The sequence below is a fragment of the Rhipicephalus microplus genome, chromosome 9, assembly GCF_043290135.1.
Source record: "Rhipicephalus microplus isolate Deutch F79 chromosome 9, USDA_Rmic, whole genome shotgun sequence".
Taxonomy (NCBI): domain Eukaryota; kingdom Metazoa; phylum Arthropoda; class Arachnida; order Ixodida; family Ixodidae; genus Rhipicephalus; species Rhipicephalus microplus.
The window spans coordinates 27,738,296-27,752,686 of NC_134708.1; the positions used below are offsets into that span (position 1 = coordinate 27,738,296).

The window sequence follows — 14,391 nt, forward strand, 5'->3', positions numbered from 1 at the left end:
TATACTGGTGCAAACATGATAAACATGAGATGCGTGTCATGTAAAAACATGATTACATGCTACGCTCATGATGCGTTCGCGGCCGTTTCGCTAGCTTCACATATGCCAAATTCGGTATTACGTGACGCCAATCAATGACGGAGGTATGTGACTAGTGCAAACATGATAATCATAAGATGCGTGTCATGTGAGAACGTTACTGCATGCCACAGTCAAGGCGCCAAGAGATTTCGACGTGGTGCGGTCCGCGTGCTCGCCCGCGTTCAATTCGTCGCGTCACGCCGGCGTTGCCACGCCAGGCGCTGGGCCTGCCATTCACTTAAGGTCCCTAGATGAAACAAGTTTCCAAGGTAGCGACACCCTCCCTTTTCCTCCTCGCTTATTTGCCTGAAGCGCCCCCTAGAAGGTTCAAAACTTTCATTCAAAAGCGAATGTTTGGGTTTTATTGCTACTGTGAATAGATGTAAATGAAACAAAATGGAACGAAATAAGACGTAGAATAAACAGTTACCTTTATGAACATAAATGGCACAAAACAAGAGCAAGCGGGATGTGCGTTACTCAACCGGCAACGTTGTGCAGTTCTATACTTTACACCACTAGCCATGGCGTCTCGCGTAGTACATTTTAGTTCCACGGCCGCGGTATTTCGTCAAGTTCTGACTAGTCCACTTCTCCGATTGTGTTTTGTTCGTGCTGTGACACAGTGAACGTGCTTCTTGCTGGATCCTGTAAGTGGCCACAGGGCGTGAAGTTGTGACGATTGATTACAACCGGCTTGTGCACACGCAAGAAAAAAAAAACTACGACCAGACTGGTACTAGCACTCGTCCAGCAGCACTGCGATGACGTTTTTTTTAAATGTGCCCATTTGGACAATCGTGATGCCAAGTGATTATGATGCGGTGCTGGGAACTTCCTGAAAAGTGAGAGTTCTACTGTTGAGGTGTCTCGAAGCAGCGCGTTTCGGCTCAAGCGGGAACTGGTCAAGAGTGAAATGTTTCTGAAGGTGCGTTGATTACAACCTACAGCTGCTCTGTATACGTGCATACCCACATGTATTTGTACCAACTGGCATGCACTAGACACGCATTAGACGCGCGCCTGGTGTTTCAATAAAAACCGACAAGTGAACTCGCTTCGCAGATCCGCGTCGACATACGTTGACGGCGTTGCACGAAAGCATTCGCGTGAAATAGTTGCACCTCATGGTGCGCTTCATCTCGGAAAGCACTGAAAGCACGAGGTAAGTTGAAGAGAGCGAAACCATTTTCTGTTGTTTACGGCAACGCAGCATTGCTGAAAAACGTAGATGTTGCATTGAACGAGCACGGCGAAACAATCTTGGTCGACTTAGCGCACACCGAAACGCTCCTCCTCTTCAGTTTATGTTCTGGCTACGATTTTGTCTTTGGTCACGGCGAGAATCCGGCTGGAGCCACATGCGCATGCGTACTCGTTTTGAACATTTTGCATAATAATAAATAACACCACCAGCCACTTGCAAGATCACGTGCAAGTAATGCACCAATTACAGACGCGGATGGCAGAGAAAAAGAGGAGTAATCGAGAGAGTGAGGAGGACGGCTCGAGAACAATGAGTGACGCTACCTTGTTTCATCTAGGGACCTTACATTCACTCGCAGGCGCACGCCACGCTGCGTTGCTTCGACGCAGTCGTATTTCAGCGCAGCCGTCATCCCTCCATCACGCGCAGCCGCCATCCCTCCATCAGTGTTGTCTGGGTAACGCATCGGCGCGAAATGCAGCATGTCTCACTGCGCACCAGTTGCCGTCGAGCCGCGCTGACGAACGCTGGTCGCGCCTGGCGTCAGACTATAGAGTGCTCGCGTTTTGTTAACGTAGCGTCGCTGTGCCAAGCGTGCACGCGCGCGTCAACGCTACATTAGAGTATATTGGGCCCTTACTGATGCATTCGCGGCCGTTTTGCTAGCTCCACATATTCCAGATTTGGTGTTACGTGACGTCATTGGATGACGAAGTATATGACTGGTGCAAACATGATTGTCCTCACACGCGTGTGATGTAAGAACATGACTATGTACCACGCTCACAGCATGCTAGCAACCGTTTCACTAGCTGCACATATACTAAGTTTGGTATCACGTGATGTGAATAAATGACGAAGGTAAACAACACATCCAAACATGATAATCGTGACAGGGAAGTCATGTACGACATCATTTACCTCCGCCTCGTAACATAGAGCTGATTTTAAAGTGATATATCAACATTTCTCATTCGTGCTTCGCATATCATCGGTTCTCACGGTATGTGGGATCTGCCAATTTTTGGGGAAACCGCCGACACTATAGAGTACTAATGAAATTTTAGAGGGCCACCAACATTGTTACATTCAAATCCATACATCTGATAACCATCAAAAGTTTTTTCTTTTGATTGCTTATTTGAGGCAGCATCATAAAAAATATTGGCAGCATATCCACGGAGTGAATGATGGAGAGTGGGGCGAAGCATTCGTCCGTCCATTCGTTCTTGCTTCCGTCCATCCATGCGCCCGTCTGTGTGAGCGTCCATGCGTCCATCCGCCCGTGCGTGCGCGCGTCTGTTTGTGCGTCCGTCCCTGCGTTCGTCCATGCATCCGCCCCTGCGTCCGTTCATGCGTTCATCCATGCATATGCCTGTGTGTCCATTCGTCCATCTATTCAACACTCCAAGTACCACCATCTCGCATCTTATCATATATTCCCCATATAGAAGCACCACCATCCAGCGGACATTCCAAGGACTAAACGAGAGGTGGCACACGCACAGTTTATTAAGACTTGCGCTTCGGGTCTAATTTCCACCTTTAACCACCTCGAGTTCATGGTATATACTAGTTCACTGTATTCATGGTACCGCGGCCCAGCGCTCGCTAAACCTTTCTAAAACCAAGGAGGTTACGCCCAGCGAGTATAACGTAGCAACCTCTTCCTGTCAGATAGTGCTCACTGTACTTGCCAATGGCTGCTAATTGGGAAATGAGAGACAGGAGAATTCGGCTTTTACTTTCATACGGCTTGCGCTTCGTATCTACTTCCCACCTTTTACCATTTCGAGTTCATAGTATATACTAGTTCATTGTATTCATGACACTGCGGCGCAACACTCGCTAAACCTTTCTAAAACTAAAGAGGTTACACCCAGCGAGTATAACGTCGCCACCCTTTCTTGTCAGATTGTCCTCAATGTACATGCCAATGGCTGCTAATGGGGAATGAGAGACAGGAGCAGTCGGCTTTTAGTTAACGCACACGCTGCGAATTTTTTTTATTGTTAAGCAACGCACAGAAGAAATTTCCCAGCACCACCTTGTAGGTCAAAATGTAACACTTGTTACACACTACTACTACGCCTGCGAGGGACGAACGGCTGCCGCTATAATTAGCTTGAACGGGTGCCGCTATAGGAGAGACTGGCACACGCAAACTACAATGAACATAGCGTAAAACATTACGTTGTTTTCACTACACATCTCAATAACTCACCGTAGTTTATATCCGGCTTCCTACTAGTAAAAAAAATGCCAGGAATTCGCACTCGTTGTTGTAGTACGAGCTTCTGAGTTGATATGCTATATTCAAATGAGTCAGGTGAAAGAGTTGGAGGATGCTTGAGCTATGCCTTCAAGCCTACCACACGATAGCACAATCGATCCACATTTGCATGGACTTCTGAAATGGTGAGCCTGCTTTGCTTCTAGGCATACACCTCAACCTGAAGTCGTAAAGTGTTAAGTACTCCGCCTCTATCCTTTTTTCGAATCAGCAAAGCACGCACTAAGCATTCATGGAGGAACACGAGACATACATTTCACCAGCTCTTCTTTTGCCCCTTTCTTTTTTCCCCTGTGAAGAGTAGCAGGCCAGAGCGAACTAGCTCAGGTCAACTTTTCTGCCCTTTAATAAATCATCTCCGCATTGTGGCTTTCTTTGTGCACCTTTCCGAGTGTAAAGCGGAAACTTGAGTGTCCTGGTCAATATCGTGTGGGAAGTGTGGCAGCTTGGGCTAGTTGGTATGGCATGATGATAGTTATAGCGGGAGAACAAAACGACGACACAGAGACACGTGTCTTTCATGTCTTTTGTGTCCCTCTTGTCTATGTGTCGTCGTTTTGTTCTCACGCTATAACTATTGTCATGCCTCGTGCGGGATTTGGACATCAGCACTCAAGCAAACGTAATGTAATAGGCATTCAGAATAATTTTGTTATGCCTAATATGCTTGCTAATAGCATTCGCTGAGTGAAAATTCCAATGGTTCAAGCGATTGGGTCTCAACTCTAGAGAACAAGTGCACCGTATCTTGTGGGTGGGAATCGTCTTTTTTTTCCTTTTGTTGTAACGTAGTATAGATGTATTCAGGCTAGTTTCTTCAAAGATGATGACGTGAATTTCACTGAAGGTAATTGTGAAAATGAAACTTTTTTTTTCATCGGACACTTACTTCCGATGGTCACTCACTTCGATGGCAAGCGCACCTGCAAGAAATTATCGCAAGCCGGTCACAAAATGCAGTGAGATGAAACGTCACAGTTAGTCTACAAACAGTGCAAACCAGACACGCCCTGAAAAAGTGTGAAACATCAAGATATATTGTGAAAGTTGCCAATGGTTTTGAATCGATTAGTGAACAGTGTGGGTTGTTTTCGAGTGTCATGTCAGCCGCTGCTGTACGTCGCAGGCAAGTTGATCCTGAAAAAGTGTGAAACATCAAGATATATTTCGAAATTTGCCAATCGTTTTGAATCGATTAGTGAACAGTGTGGGTTGTTTTTGAGTGTCATGTCAGCCGCTTCTGTACGTCGCAGGCAAGGCCCAACTTATCATTTAAAGTATTTCCTTTGTTATATTTGAAAGGTATTCAATATAGTCAACGTCAAGGGTATTGTTTGCTTTATTTTCGAACAGAATAATTAAGTGAATCTAATAGAATCGCACTTCTATTGTATTCTTTCTCTTCTCTTTCGATGAAGGTTTATTGCTGGAACGAACTTCATGGATGCGAGTACGAGGGTGCCATGAATGATATGCTGAGACACTTCGAGAAAGAATGCAGATTCCACGCCATTGAATGTGTTCGATGCGGAGAAGCAGTCCTGCACAGGGAACTGGCAAGGCACTACATGACTGGATGCACTGCCGGTGTTCCTTCAGCATGCACAGAGAACACGTCTTCTGAATCTGGAACACTGACCCTTCAAGACGTTAGGAATGCTCTGGAAGAAGTGAAGACACTGCTGAGAGATAAGAATGATGGCGAGGCCCTGCCTGCTATTCAGAGTCAGCTGAACGAGCTGACGGAACAAGTCAGGAACCAGGAATACAAGATGGTCAAAATCCCAGGTGAAGATCGGGCTCCCACAGGTGCAAAGGCTTCTCGACACGCAGCCATGGCCTTCCGGACTGGTTCGCAAGAACCAACTTCAACGCATAACCCACTGAATGTAGCCAGCGCATCGTCCTTGTCACGGCCACGATCCAAGGAAAGGTTTATGAATCAAATGCCCGAAGACATCTTCAACCTGTCGCCGCGGCTTCTAGGACAAATGCAGAAAACTTCCACACGAGATTACCCCCAGCATGCCGTCGAGTATACTGAGCGTCCTAATGGTACGTGTCACTTAGCGGTGGACACACCGCTGTTTACGACACGTTCATGGACAGGAGTGTCTGAGCAAGTGACGTACGTTCTAACACTCGCAAACTGTACATTTCCATCGACGGAAAAGCCCAAACTGGTTTGTCGGATTACGGTGTTGCACACAAAGGATGCGTGCTTTACTGTCGAAGTACGCCAGAATTTCTGCCATCGCTTTGGTCGTTCGCTCAGCGTGGAGATAGCTTTTTCTGCGGTGGGGTACAACTCTCGGTGTTTGGCGCCTCGTTTCGACATCAGTGCGTCCGACCGGAGTAAAGAGAGACCACTTAAACTGGATTCTCCTGTTTCACCCTGCAATTGTCAGAGCGTTGGAGACTCGCAGCTGCATTTTCATGGCATGTTCAAAATACCCTTTTGTCAACTGGCACACGCTATTGACCTGCGTGAGGGAAACTTGACGCTTAGAATAGAGCTCTCGCGCAACCCAGAAACACAGGTGAGCGTCTCGACATTCTAGTAAAATATCCTACGAAGTTGGACTGTAGTTCCAGCTTTAAGAGTGAGATTGTCCATGTTCGAGGTTTTCCCGAGACTATCAGTGCAACGCAGATCGCAGATGCTAGCGAATAAGTGTCACAGAATTCTGGCAAGCACCACTACTAAACAATTAGCCTTCAAAAAAATGAAGCTCTACACTGGGCAGTCCGTCCTGCGACGCAATTGCGATTTAATAATAGCGAAGTCGTAATTTATTTTCGGCAGGAGCCAATTGCATGCATTAGAGTAGGAGCCTCAAACACGTGGACCACGGCCAGCAGCTGACTGTTGATTGATTGATTGATTGATTGATTGATATGTGGGGAATGACGTGCCAAAACAACCATGTGATTATGAGAGACGCCACAGTGGAGGGCTCCGCAAATTTCGACCACCTGGGGTTCTTTAGCGTGCACCCGAATCTTAGCACACGGACCTACAACATTTCCGCCTCCATCGTTAATGCAGCCGCCGCAGCCGGGATTCAATCCCGCGACCTTGCGGGTCAGCAGAGTACCTTAGCCACTAAACCGCCGTGGCGGGGCAGCCCGTGACTGTCTTTATGCCACTTTTCTTTCTGAAAGGGCCAGTTTCAACAGCTTCCGTCTTCTTTTTTACGCCCTCATCCCCTCCCCCCTTCGCCAAAGATAAGAATCTTGGCAACTCATAGAGTAGGTCATGGCGATCACGTTTTGAGAATATTACAGCGCGCTTCAAACCACGTAGAGCCTTCATTAAAAAAAAAACAATGCCCATGCTCTTTTCCTGCGCCTGACCAATTGCCATTTCACACGCAGTGACGTAATGTTGCCGATAAACGAGTTGACGTAGCGCGCAGCTCGTCGATTGGTCTAAACCAGTGACGATGACGGGCTGCGCCTTCTTATCGCTATGAGAAAGAGGCGTGGCGAGGCCATGCGAAAATTTGAACCCAGCTGAAACTGATCTTATAGCCCCTCGTAACTTCCTTAATGTAGCATGTATTCGCGAAATTCTTGTGACAACATGTTCACAAAGCAAAAGTGCACACATTTCTCTTTATAACAATTTTAGGACCTTGGGTTGGTTTACTGGCCCTGTAATACGAATTTTCGTGATCTAGACAGGCATGACTGGTATAACGGATTGTTTTCGCGAGGCGCAACACGTGGTCAACATTTGTTGAACCGTAACCGTTAACCAATACCTACACGTCCCAATTCATGTCAAGATTTTTTTTCCTTTCGTCTATCGATTCGGCTATAGTGTTGGAATGTTTGCACCAAATCTCCTTCAGAAATGAACCGTACATGAAGAAAGGGGGGAAGGATTGCTTTTAAAGGCTAACGTACGTTTGTTGACAATGTGTACAAACTACAATCCTTCCTCTCCATTCTCACCTTCTCCCCTCTTCTGAGCGGCCCTTGCCATCTCTGGCCATTGCGAGCGATGTCAATTGGATATGGGGACCGGAATGACATCCACGTCGTCTTCACTACAGAAAAGGTCGGAAGACCTCTTTAATCGTCCACCATCTTCTCTTGAGCAGATAAAAAACTTCAGCACAAGATTTCCCTCAAAATGCTGTGGGACATCCTGCTGAGAGCAGATGTTACTTAGTATGAACAGGCCACTGTCTTACGACACGAACAATGGCTGAAGTGCTTGAAACGTTGGCGTATGTCGTAACTCTAGGAAATTGTACTCTTACGTTGCAGAGCAGAGGAAACATGGATTGCTATTTCACAATGTTGCGCACGACGGACACGTGCTGTAGTGATAAAGCAGATAACACTATCAATCTGTCTTACGATTGTACGCTCAGTGGGAAAACCTCTTTTTTTTTCGGGGGGAGGGGGGTGTTTGTCTCCCGCCAATTTTGTACCTTCTTTCGGCGCCGCTACCTTCTGCAGCGAACGAAAGAAAGCATTACTTCCATTGAGTCCTCGTGGTCTGCTTTGCAGCTATGAGAACGCTTCAGCATCAAGGGTACATGCTTACACCGCGTTCAAAATGCCCGAGGGTCAACTAAAACATGCGGGCTTCCTCCTCATGGAAACTTAGTGCTTAAAATCCAGGTAACTCAGACAAAACACACTAGAGAGCCATTCAAGCTCCTGATATTGTTTGTCACTCATCGTCTGTTCTTGTTTTACTATATATATTATGACAAAAAGCTGTTAGAGAACGCAAATAGAAAAATTGGGCACGCTGCTCTTCACAGCTGACTGCATGCTATGTACTGTTATATCATCGTCGCCGTTTCAAACGCGCGTGAAGTGAACGTCCGGGAAGTTTCGAATTTTTATCCTAAGTTAATGGCGGTGAAACACGTTATTTTATGCCAGATTGACACTTTTGTATCACCGATGTAATCATTAAAATATTTTGTGAAATTCGCAGAGCCTATGTTTGCCCGCCTACATGTAGTCCCGCTTGGCGTTTGATATTGACGCTTCATATTAAATATATTTTAACTCAAAAGAAGTATACTCACTTTCGCTGGAATATCATCTGGAGTCAGGTGAAAACATATTTAAAGGAAGCCTTTTGTACCTGTGTGCGATCACTGATGCGTAAGGTCACGTTGAAATGTATCATAATTAGACCATGGGTATAGTTATCGTAGTGCCTCTGCCTGTTAGCAATTATTGCATTCTAACGGACACACCAGGTTCTATACTCCGAGGATCAGATACCTACACAATGCAGTTTCGGAAGCCACCTGCTGTATTGTCCAAGCCTGATGACTACAATATCGCTAAGTTTGTCTTTTCTGGGTATGCGTATCGTGATGGTCAACGGTAATAACGATAATAACTACTGTTATATTGGTATATCTTGCCGAATATGCATGCAGACATTTGAATATGTATGTGTTCAAACAACACAAGCTTGCAGGGGCTACTAACAAAGAAGATAAGGCGATTTTGGCAGCGGCAGCGGCGGCGTGTGAACGCTACCTGATCAACTCTTCAACAATTTCACAGACTGCGGGGAGGCGTGCTGCGCTGTGGCTGTCATCAGAGGTGCTAAGCATCACAGAAGATGCATCTTTCCGCTCCGTGAGCCGGCTTCACTGCAAACCGGCGTTGTTGGCCGTGCCATCTACCAGTGCTGCTTAAAAACTTTGACTTCCTATCACTGGCATCGCGGGGGGCGGTGCTGCCGCGTCTACCGGAGCGAGGATCATTCTGGCAGCGGCAGCGGCGGCGTGTGAACGCTACCTGATCAACTCTTCTACAATTTTGCAGGTTGGTTTGGCGGCTTATGCCGACCACAACTTTGCCTAAATTGCATGCCGTTGCTGTCGCTGCCCCAAGTGTGCTGTCACAAGTGTGCTACCTCTCTGTTTGCTAGCAGTGCTTTGAAGTCGTCTTCTACACCTCTCAAAGTTCTTCTCGCGCTTCCGGTGTCCCTCAGCGAGGTATGGGGGAGCGAAATGCTAGGCGGCCTCCAGGACGTGACGAAGGCGCTTGCTGAAAAGCAAGCAAACAGTATTAAGGAGGTCGTAAAGGTTTTGGGCGATTTGCTAGCCAAGCTTGACGTCTTTTCGGGTGACGTAAAAAATGAGGTAGCAAAGGTGGCAACTTCCAAGGCGGAAATTCGTACCGAACTGGGCGATATTCACAAATCTATGAAATTCATGAACGCCTGCTTTGAGAACTTCAAAAAAGATGTCGATGGTTTTCGTCGTGAGATTGCTGAGGTAAAGACCCGAAATGCAGAATGCTGCAAACAAAATCAGGAGTTAAGGAAGGAGCTTGCTATGGCTAGGAAAGAATTGGTTGATCTTAAGCAGTATAGCCAGAATATGAACGTGGAAATTCAAGGTCTACCGGTGGCGCCTAACGAAGACTTGGAGACAGTCGTTGAAGACATTGCTAAGTGCCTTGAAGTCGAAGTTAGCAAAGACGACATTGACGTCGCTCATCGGGTGCCAACGAAAAAAAAGGATCAGTTCATTGTAATAGTCAAATTTCGAACAAGACGTGCGCGAGACAGTTTGCTCGACGCCACTAGAAAAAATTAACTGCAGACGGGTCTTCTCGGTTTTGACCGTGACCTCCCGCTCTACTTAAATGAGCACCTTTGTGTTGAAAACAAAATACTGCTGGGCAAGGCTCGTCAGGCGAAGCGCGATAAAGACTGGAAGTTTGTTTGGGTATCCCCGGGCAGAATTCTCATGCGAAAGGCAGAAAAGTCACCTGTACTGCATATCACCTGCGAGGCCGACCTTGCAGAAGTGGTTTAAATTGATCCTGAAATATGTTAGATGGCTTGCCCTTTTCCGACCGCATCAGAGCTTGTAGAGAAAAACTGCATTTGTCAAACCTGCCTTTGCTGCTCTTGTGACTTGCGTGAAAACTGTAACATCACCCCGGTGAAATACGCAAAAATTGAATCTGTTCTTTGTATGCAGATAATTTCTGAACATGTGACGGGCGTTGTAATACTGTCGGTTCCTTCGTTATCCCAATTATTCTGTGAATCATGCCACACCTTTGCTTTAGAATTGAGCTCTGTTTTTCGTGTTCCTTTTCGGTTTTTTGCATATATACGCCCCCTAATATTCCTGCTTATGGTGTGTAGCCTGGTCTGTGTGTCAAGTACATATGATAAAGCACGACAACCAGTCGCTGTTCAAGAGCAAGTAAGACAAAGAATGCTTCGGCTAACGAAAACTCTCAACAATAATGGCCACAGTTAAGTACGACACCTTTGATCAATTGAAAAATCACCAATCCTGTGTGACACAGTTTTTCGCTGTTTCCACCTCAACGTGCAATCGGTCGTTAATAAGTCGGCAACCCTCGAACAACTGTTTAATGAGCTTGACATGGTGAATGTTTTTATGTTAACTGAATCTTGGTATACCTGTCCGGAACAAGTTATTCAGCTTCCAAATTATAACTCTTATTTTTTAAATAGAACAGTTGGTGCCGGTGGTGGAGTTTGTGTCCTGGTTAAAAAATCAATTGCTTGTGACCGCTTGCTTGAATTTAGTGAACTTACACCTGATTATGAATTTTTTTGTACACTATCGGGCTGCATGGTTATTGCGGTTTGTTACCGTCCTCCTGCTGGTCGTATCATGAATTTTCTTTTATTTTTAGATAAATTTTTGAATTATGTAAATCTCGAAAAATATCACGTGGTGTTTGGAGGTGATTTTAATATAAATTTGCTTTCTGATAGTAACGTTACCAGAGATTTTCTTGCAGTTATTTCAGCCAATGGCTGCGCAAATTCCGTTACTAAACCAACAAGAATTACACCTACAACCGAATCTCTTATTGACCTTTTTATTACAAACTTTGATGAGAATCGTTATTTAAGTTCCGTGGTTGGCTACGGTATTGGCGACCACTTTCCAGTTCTATTCGCAGTTAAAACACAAGTAAACAAGACGGTGCTGGGGCGGCGTCTAGTACAACGCGTTACCGGAAATGGAATCGAGGCCTTTAGAGAGGCAGTTGCTTGTGTGAATTGGGCTCACGTCGTCGCCATGACGGATGCAAACGTCGCATACAGCACTTTTTTTGGAAATTTGTAGAAATATACAATACTTATTTTCCAACCCGCGCCTGTTTACCTTATTAAAAAGCAAAAAAAGGGTGGATTACGTCAAGCTTATTGAAAAAAATTCGGAAGAAAAATCTAATGTACAAAAAATTTGTTGAACAGCGTAATCAAGAACTATTTTCGCAGTTTAAACTATACAGAAATAAACTCAACAAACAATTACAACAGGCAAGAGATGCGTACTATTACGCTCTGTTTGAATCCTGTCAAGATGACGTGAAAAAAATATGGACACAAATAAATACGGTAGTTTTGCAATCGAACAATGTCATAGCTCCCGTTGAGATCGTTGTTGATGGAGTAAGCGTTACGGGCAAAGACATGTGTGATGCCTTTAACGATCATTTTGTTAGCCGCAGGACTGAATGTGCTGCACCACCAAATTAAAATTGCTATTTATATATCAGTAATTGCATGTTTATGAACCCAGTGACATGCTCAGAAGTTTATTCTGTTTTCATGAATATGAAAAATTCTCAAAGCCGGAATGCAAATGACGTCCAGATAAAGCCGCTGAAATACGTCCTTGATATATTAACCCCAATACTAACAGACATCTTTAACCTCTGCCTTAATTCAGGCGTTTTTCCCACCGAAATGCAAAAGGCAAAAGTGTCCGCCCTCTTTAAAAAGGGAGATAGGAGATGTGCGTCAAACTATCGACCCGTGTCAATATTGCCGGTATTTTCTAAAGGGCTTGAAAAAATAATTCAGATTCGGATGTCATCATTTTGTAAAACTCATAAATTAGTTTTTGACGATCAATACGGCTTTGTAACACACAAATCTACGGAATTAGCACTACTTTAACTAAAAGAATACGTATTACGCTCCTTTGAAGAAAAGAAAGTTGTTCTAGGCGTGTTCATAGATTTTTCTCAGGCATTCGATTGCCTTAATCACAACATACTTTTATCGAAACTTGATAGGTATGGATTCCGCGCTTGTGTTCACTCTTTACTCGCCTCTTACTTATCCAGTCGCACACAGTATGTTTGTATTGATAACCACAAATCATCTGTTAAGCGTATAATAGCTGGAGTTCCACAGGGGAGTATATTAGGACCTTTGTTGTTTAATTTATATATTAATGATATTTTAAGCTTATGTCAACAAGCTAAGTGTATTTTGTATGCCGATGATATGGCCATACTTTTTTCGTTGGACTCCTCTGACCAGATCGGAAGGGAAACTAACGCTGTCTTGCAGTCTATTCAATGCTGGTCAATTACTAATCGATTAAAAATAAACGCAAACAAGTCTAAAGCTATACTGTTTCGACCCCGAAATAAACAAATCATTGTTCCGCAGTATGTTAAATTTGGTTCTGACTCAATAGAAATCATGGAATGCCTGAAGGTATTAGGAGTGCACTTCAGTAGTCACCTTACTTGGGATGACCACGTTAATTCTGTAATGATAAAACTGTCTCGCATTGCAGGAATTCTTAGCAAACACCGCCACTTAATTCCACTTAAAGTTAAGTTACTGCTTTATAAATCTTTGTTTGAATCTTATCTAAATTACGCTCACCTAGTTTGGGGAACTACTACGCTTGCTAATAAAAATAGACTCAATTTACTGCAAAAAAAATCCTTGCGTTCCATTTGGAATTTGAGCTTCTCGGCCCACACTGGTTATTTATTTCAGAAATACTGCATTACCAAAATTTTTGATCTTTATAATGTAAGATTAGCTCTTAGCTTCAAGAAAGAACTAGCGAAAAATTGCAAAAATTTATCTGAGCTGGCCTGCCTTTGCCCGAATGCGCCTGTATACACTTGCAGAAACACTGAACGATGGCACGTGCCCACCTTTCGTACATCATACGGTCTGCAAACATTATCTAATACTTTGCCGCGCTTACTGAACAAACTGGAAGCAAGAAACATAGATATGACGAGTACTTCCAAAAAAGAAGTGCGTAGATTGATAGTGTCATCATGGTAAGGTTTTCTTTTTTACGTCGCCCATTTTGTTATCGCCAATGTGTCTATCGATTCTGCCTTGCGGACCTTCGTTACAGACCTTCTTTTTACTCCTTCTCTTTGCTACTCAAATTTTTCGCGCCTTCAACAACAAACATTACTTTTTTCCTGTGTGTACCGTTTTAATGCATTATGCATCCAATTTTTCGGGCCTTCAATTACTAGGCGTTGGTTTTCCTATGTGTAACATTTTAGAGCATATGCATCTCAGTGTGGGTGATACCCTGATTGGTGTAACCATTGAAGTGCTTATTCTTGTTCTGTTGTGTGCAGTAGCTCATATGTATACTTTTTATTATCAGTCTTTCTTTTACCGGTGCATCTTTTTTTGTAAATTGACACTATTTCCACTTTTGTATGTTTCAGTATTGCCTCGTCGTTTCTCTTTTTCTTGTTTGTAGCGTTCCCATGTTTTTCGAATACAATATCGTTTCTTTATTTAGTTGTTAGCGTGCATATATTTTTACTTGCATATTTTTGTTATCGCAATAGAATTGCGATACTTTGGTGTGTTGTGTTTATTACTGTAAATTTCTACAGCATGCATATCTGCCGTCTGCTGCTGACGTTTGAATTGGGCTGACGGGCCTGTCAAGCTGCTTGTATGCAGCTTTTGTCGTCAGCCTTTCAATGTATTCACGAAATAAATAAAGATATAACTACCACCCCAAAAAAG

General features: G+C 44.2%; 2 protein-coding genes across 4 annotated transcripts in view; both read left to right on the forward strand.

The window, feature by feature from the left end:
• LOC142761702 (uncharacterized) overlaps window positions 1–14,390 on the forward strand; it is a 43,427-nt gene extending 29,037 nt beyond the window's left edge. For both annotated transcript variants that reach the window (XM_075873377.1, XM_075873376.1), the window contains exon 2: window positions 5,000–14,390. In XM_075873377.1, coding sequence (XP_075729492.1) covers window positions 5,000–6,142 — 1,143 coding nt within the window. In that variant the 3' untranslated portion in view covers window positions 6,143–14,390. The remainder of the gene's footprint in view (window positions 1–4,999) is intronic.
• The window catches only part of LOC119184101 (hemicentin-2-like), a 183,483-nt gene that overhangs the window by 61,118 nt on the left and 107,974 nt on the right, over window positions 1–14,391 (forward strand). The gene's annotated exons all lie outside the window — the stretch shown is intronic.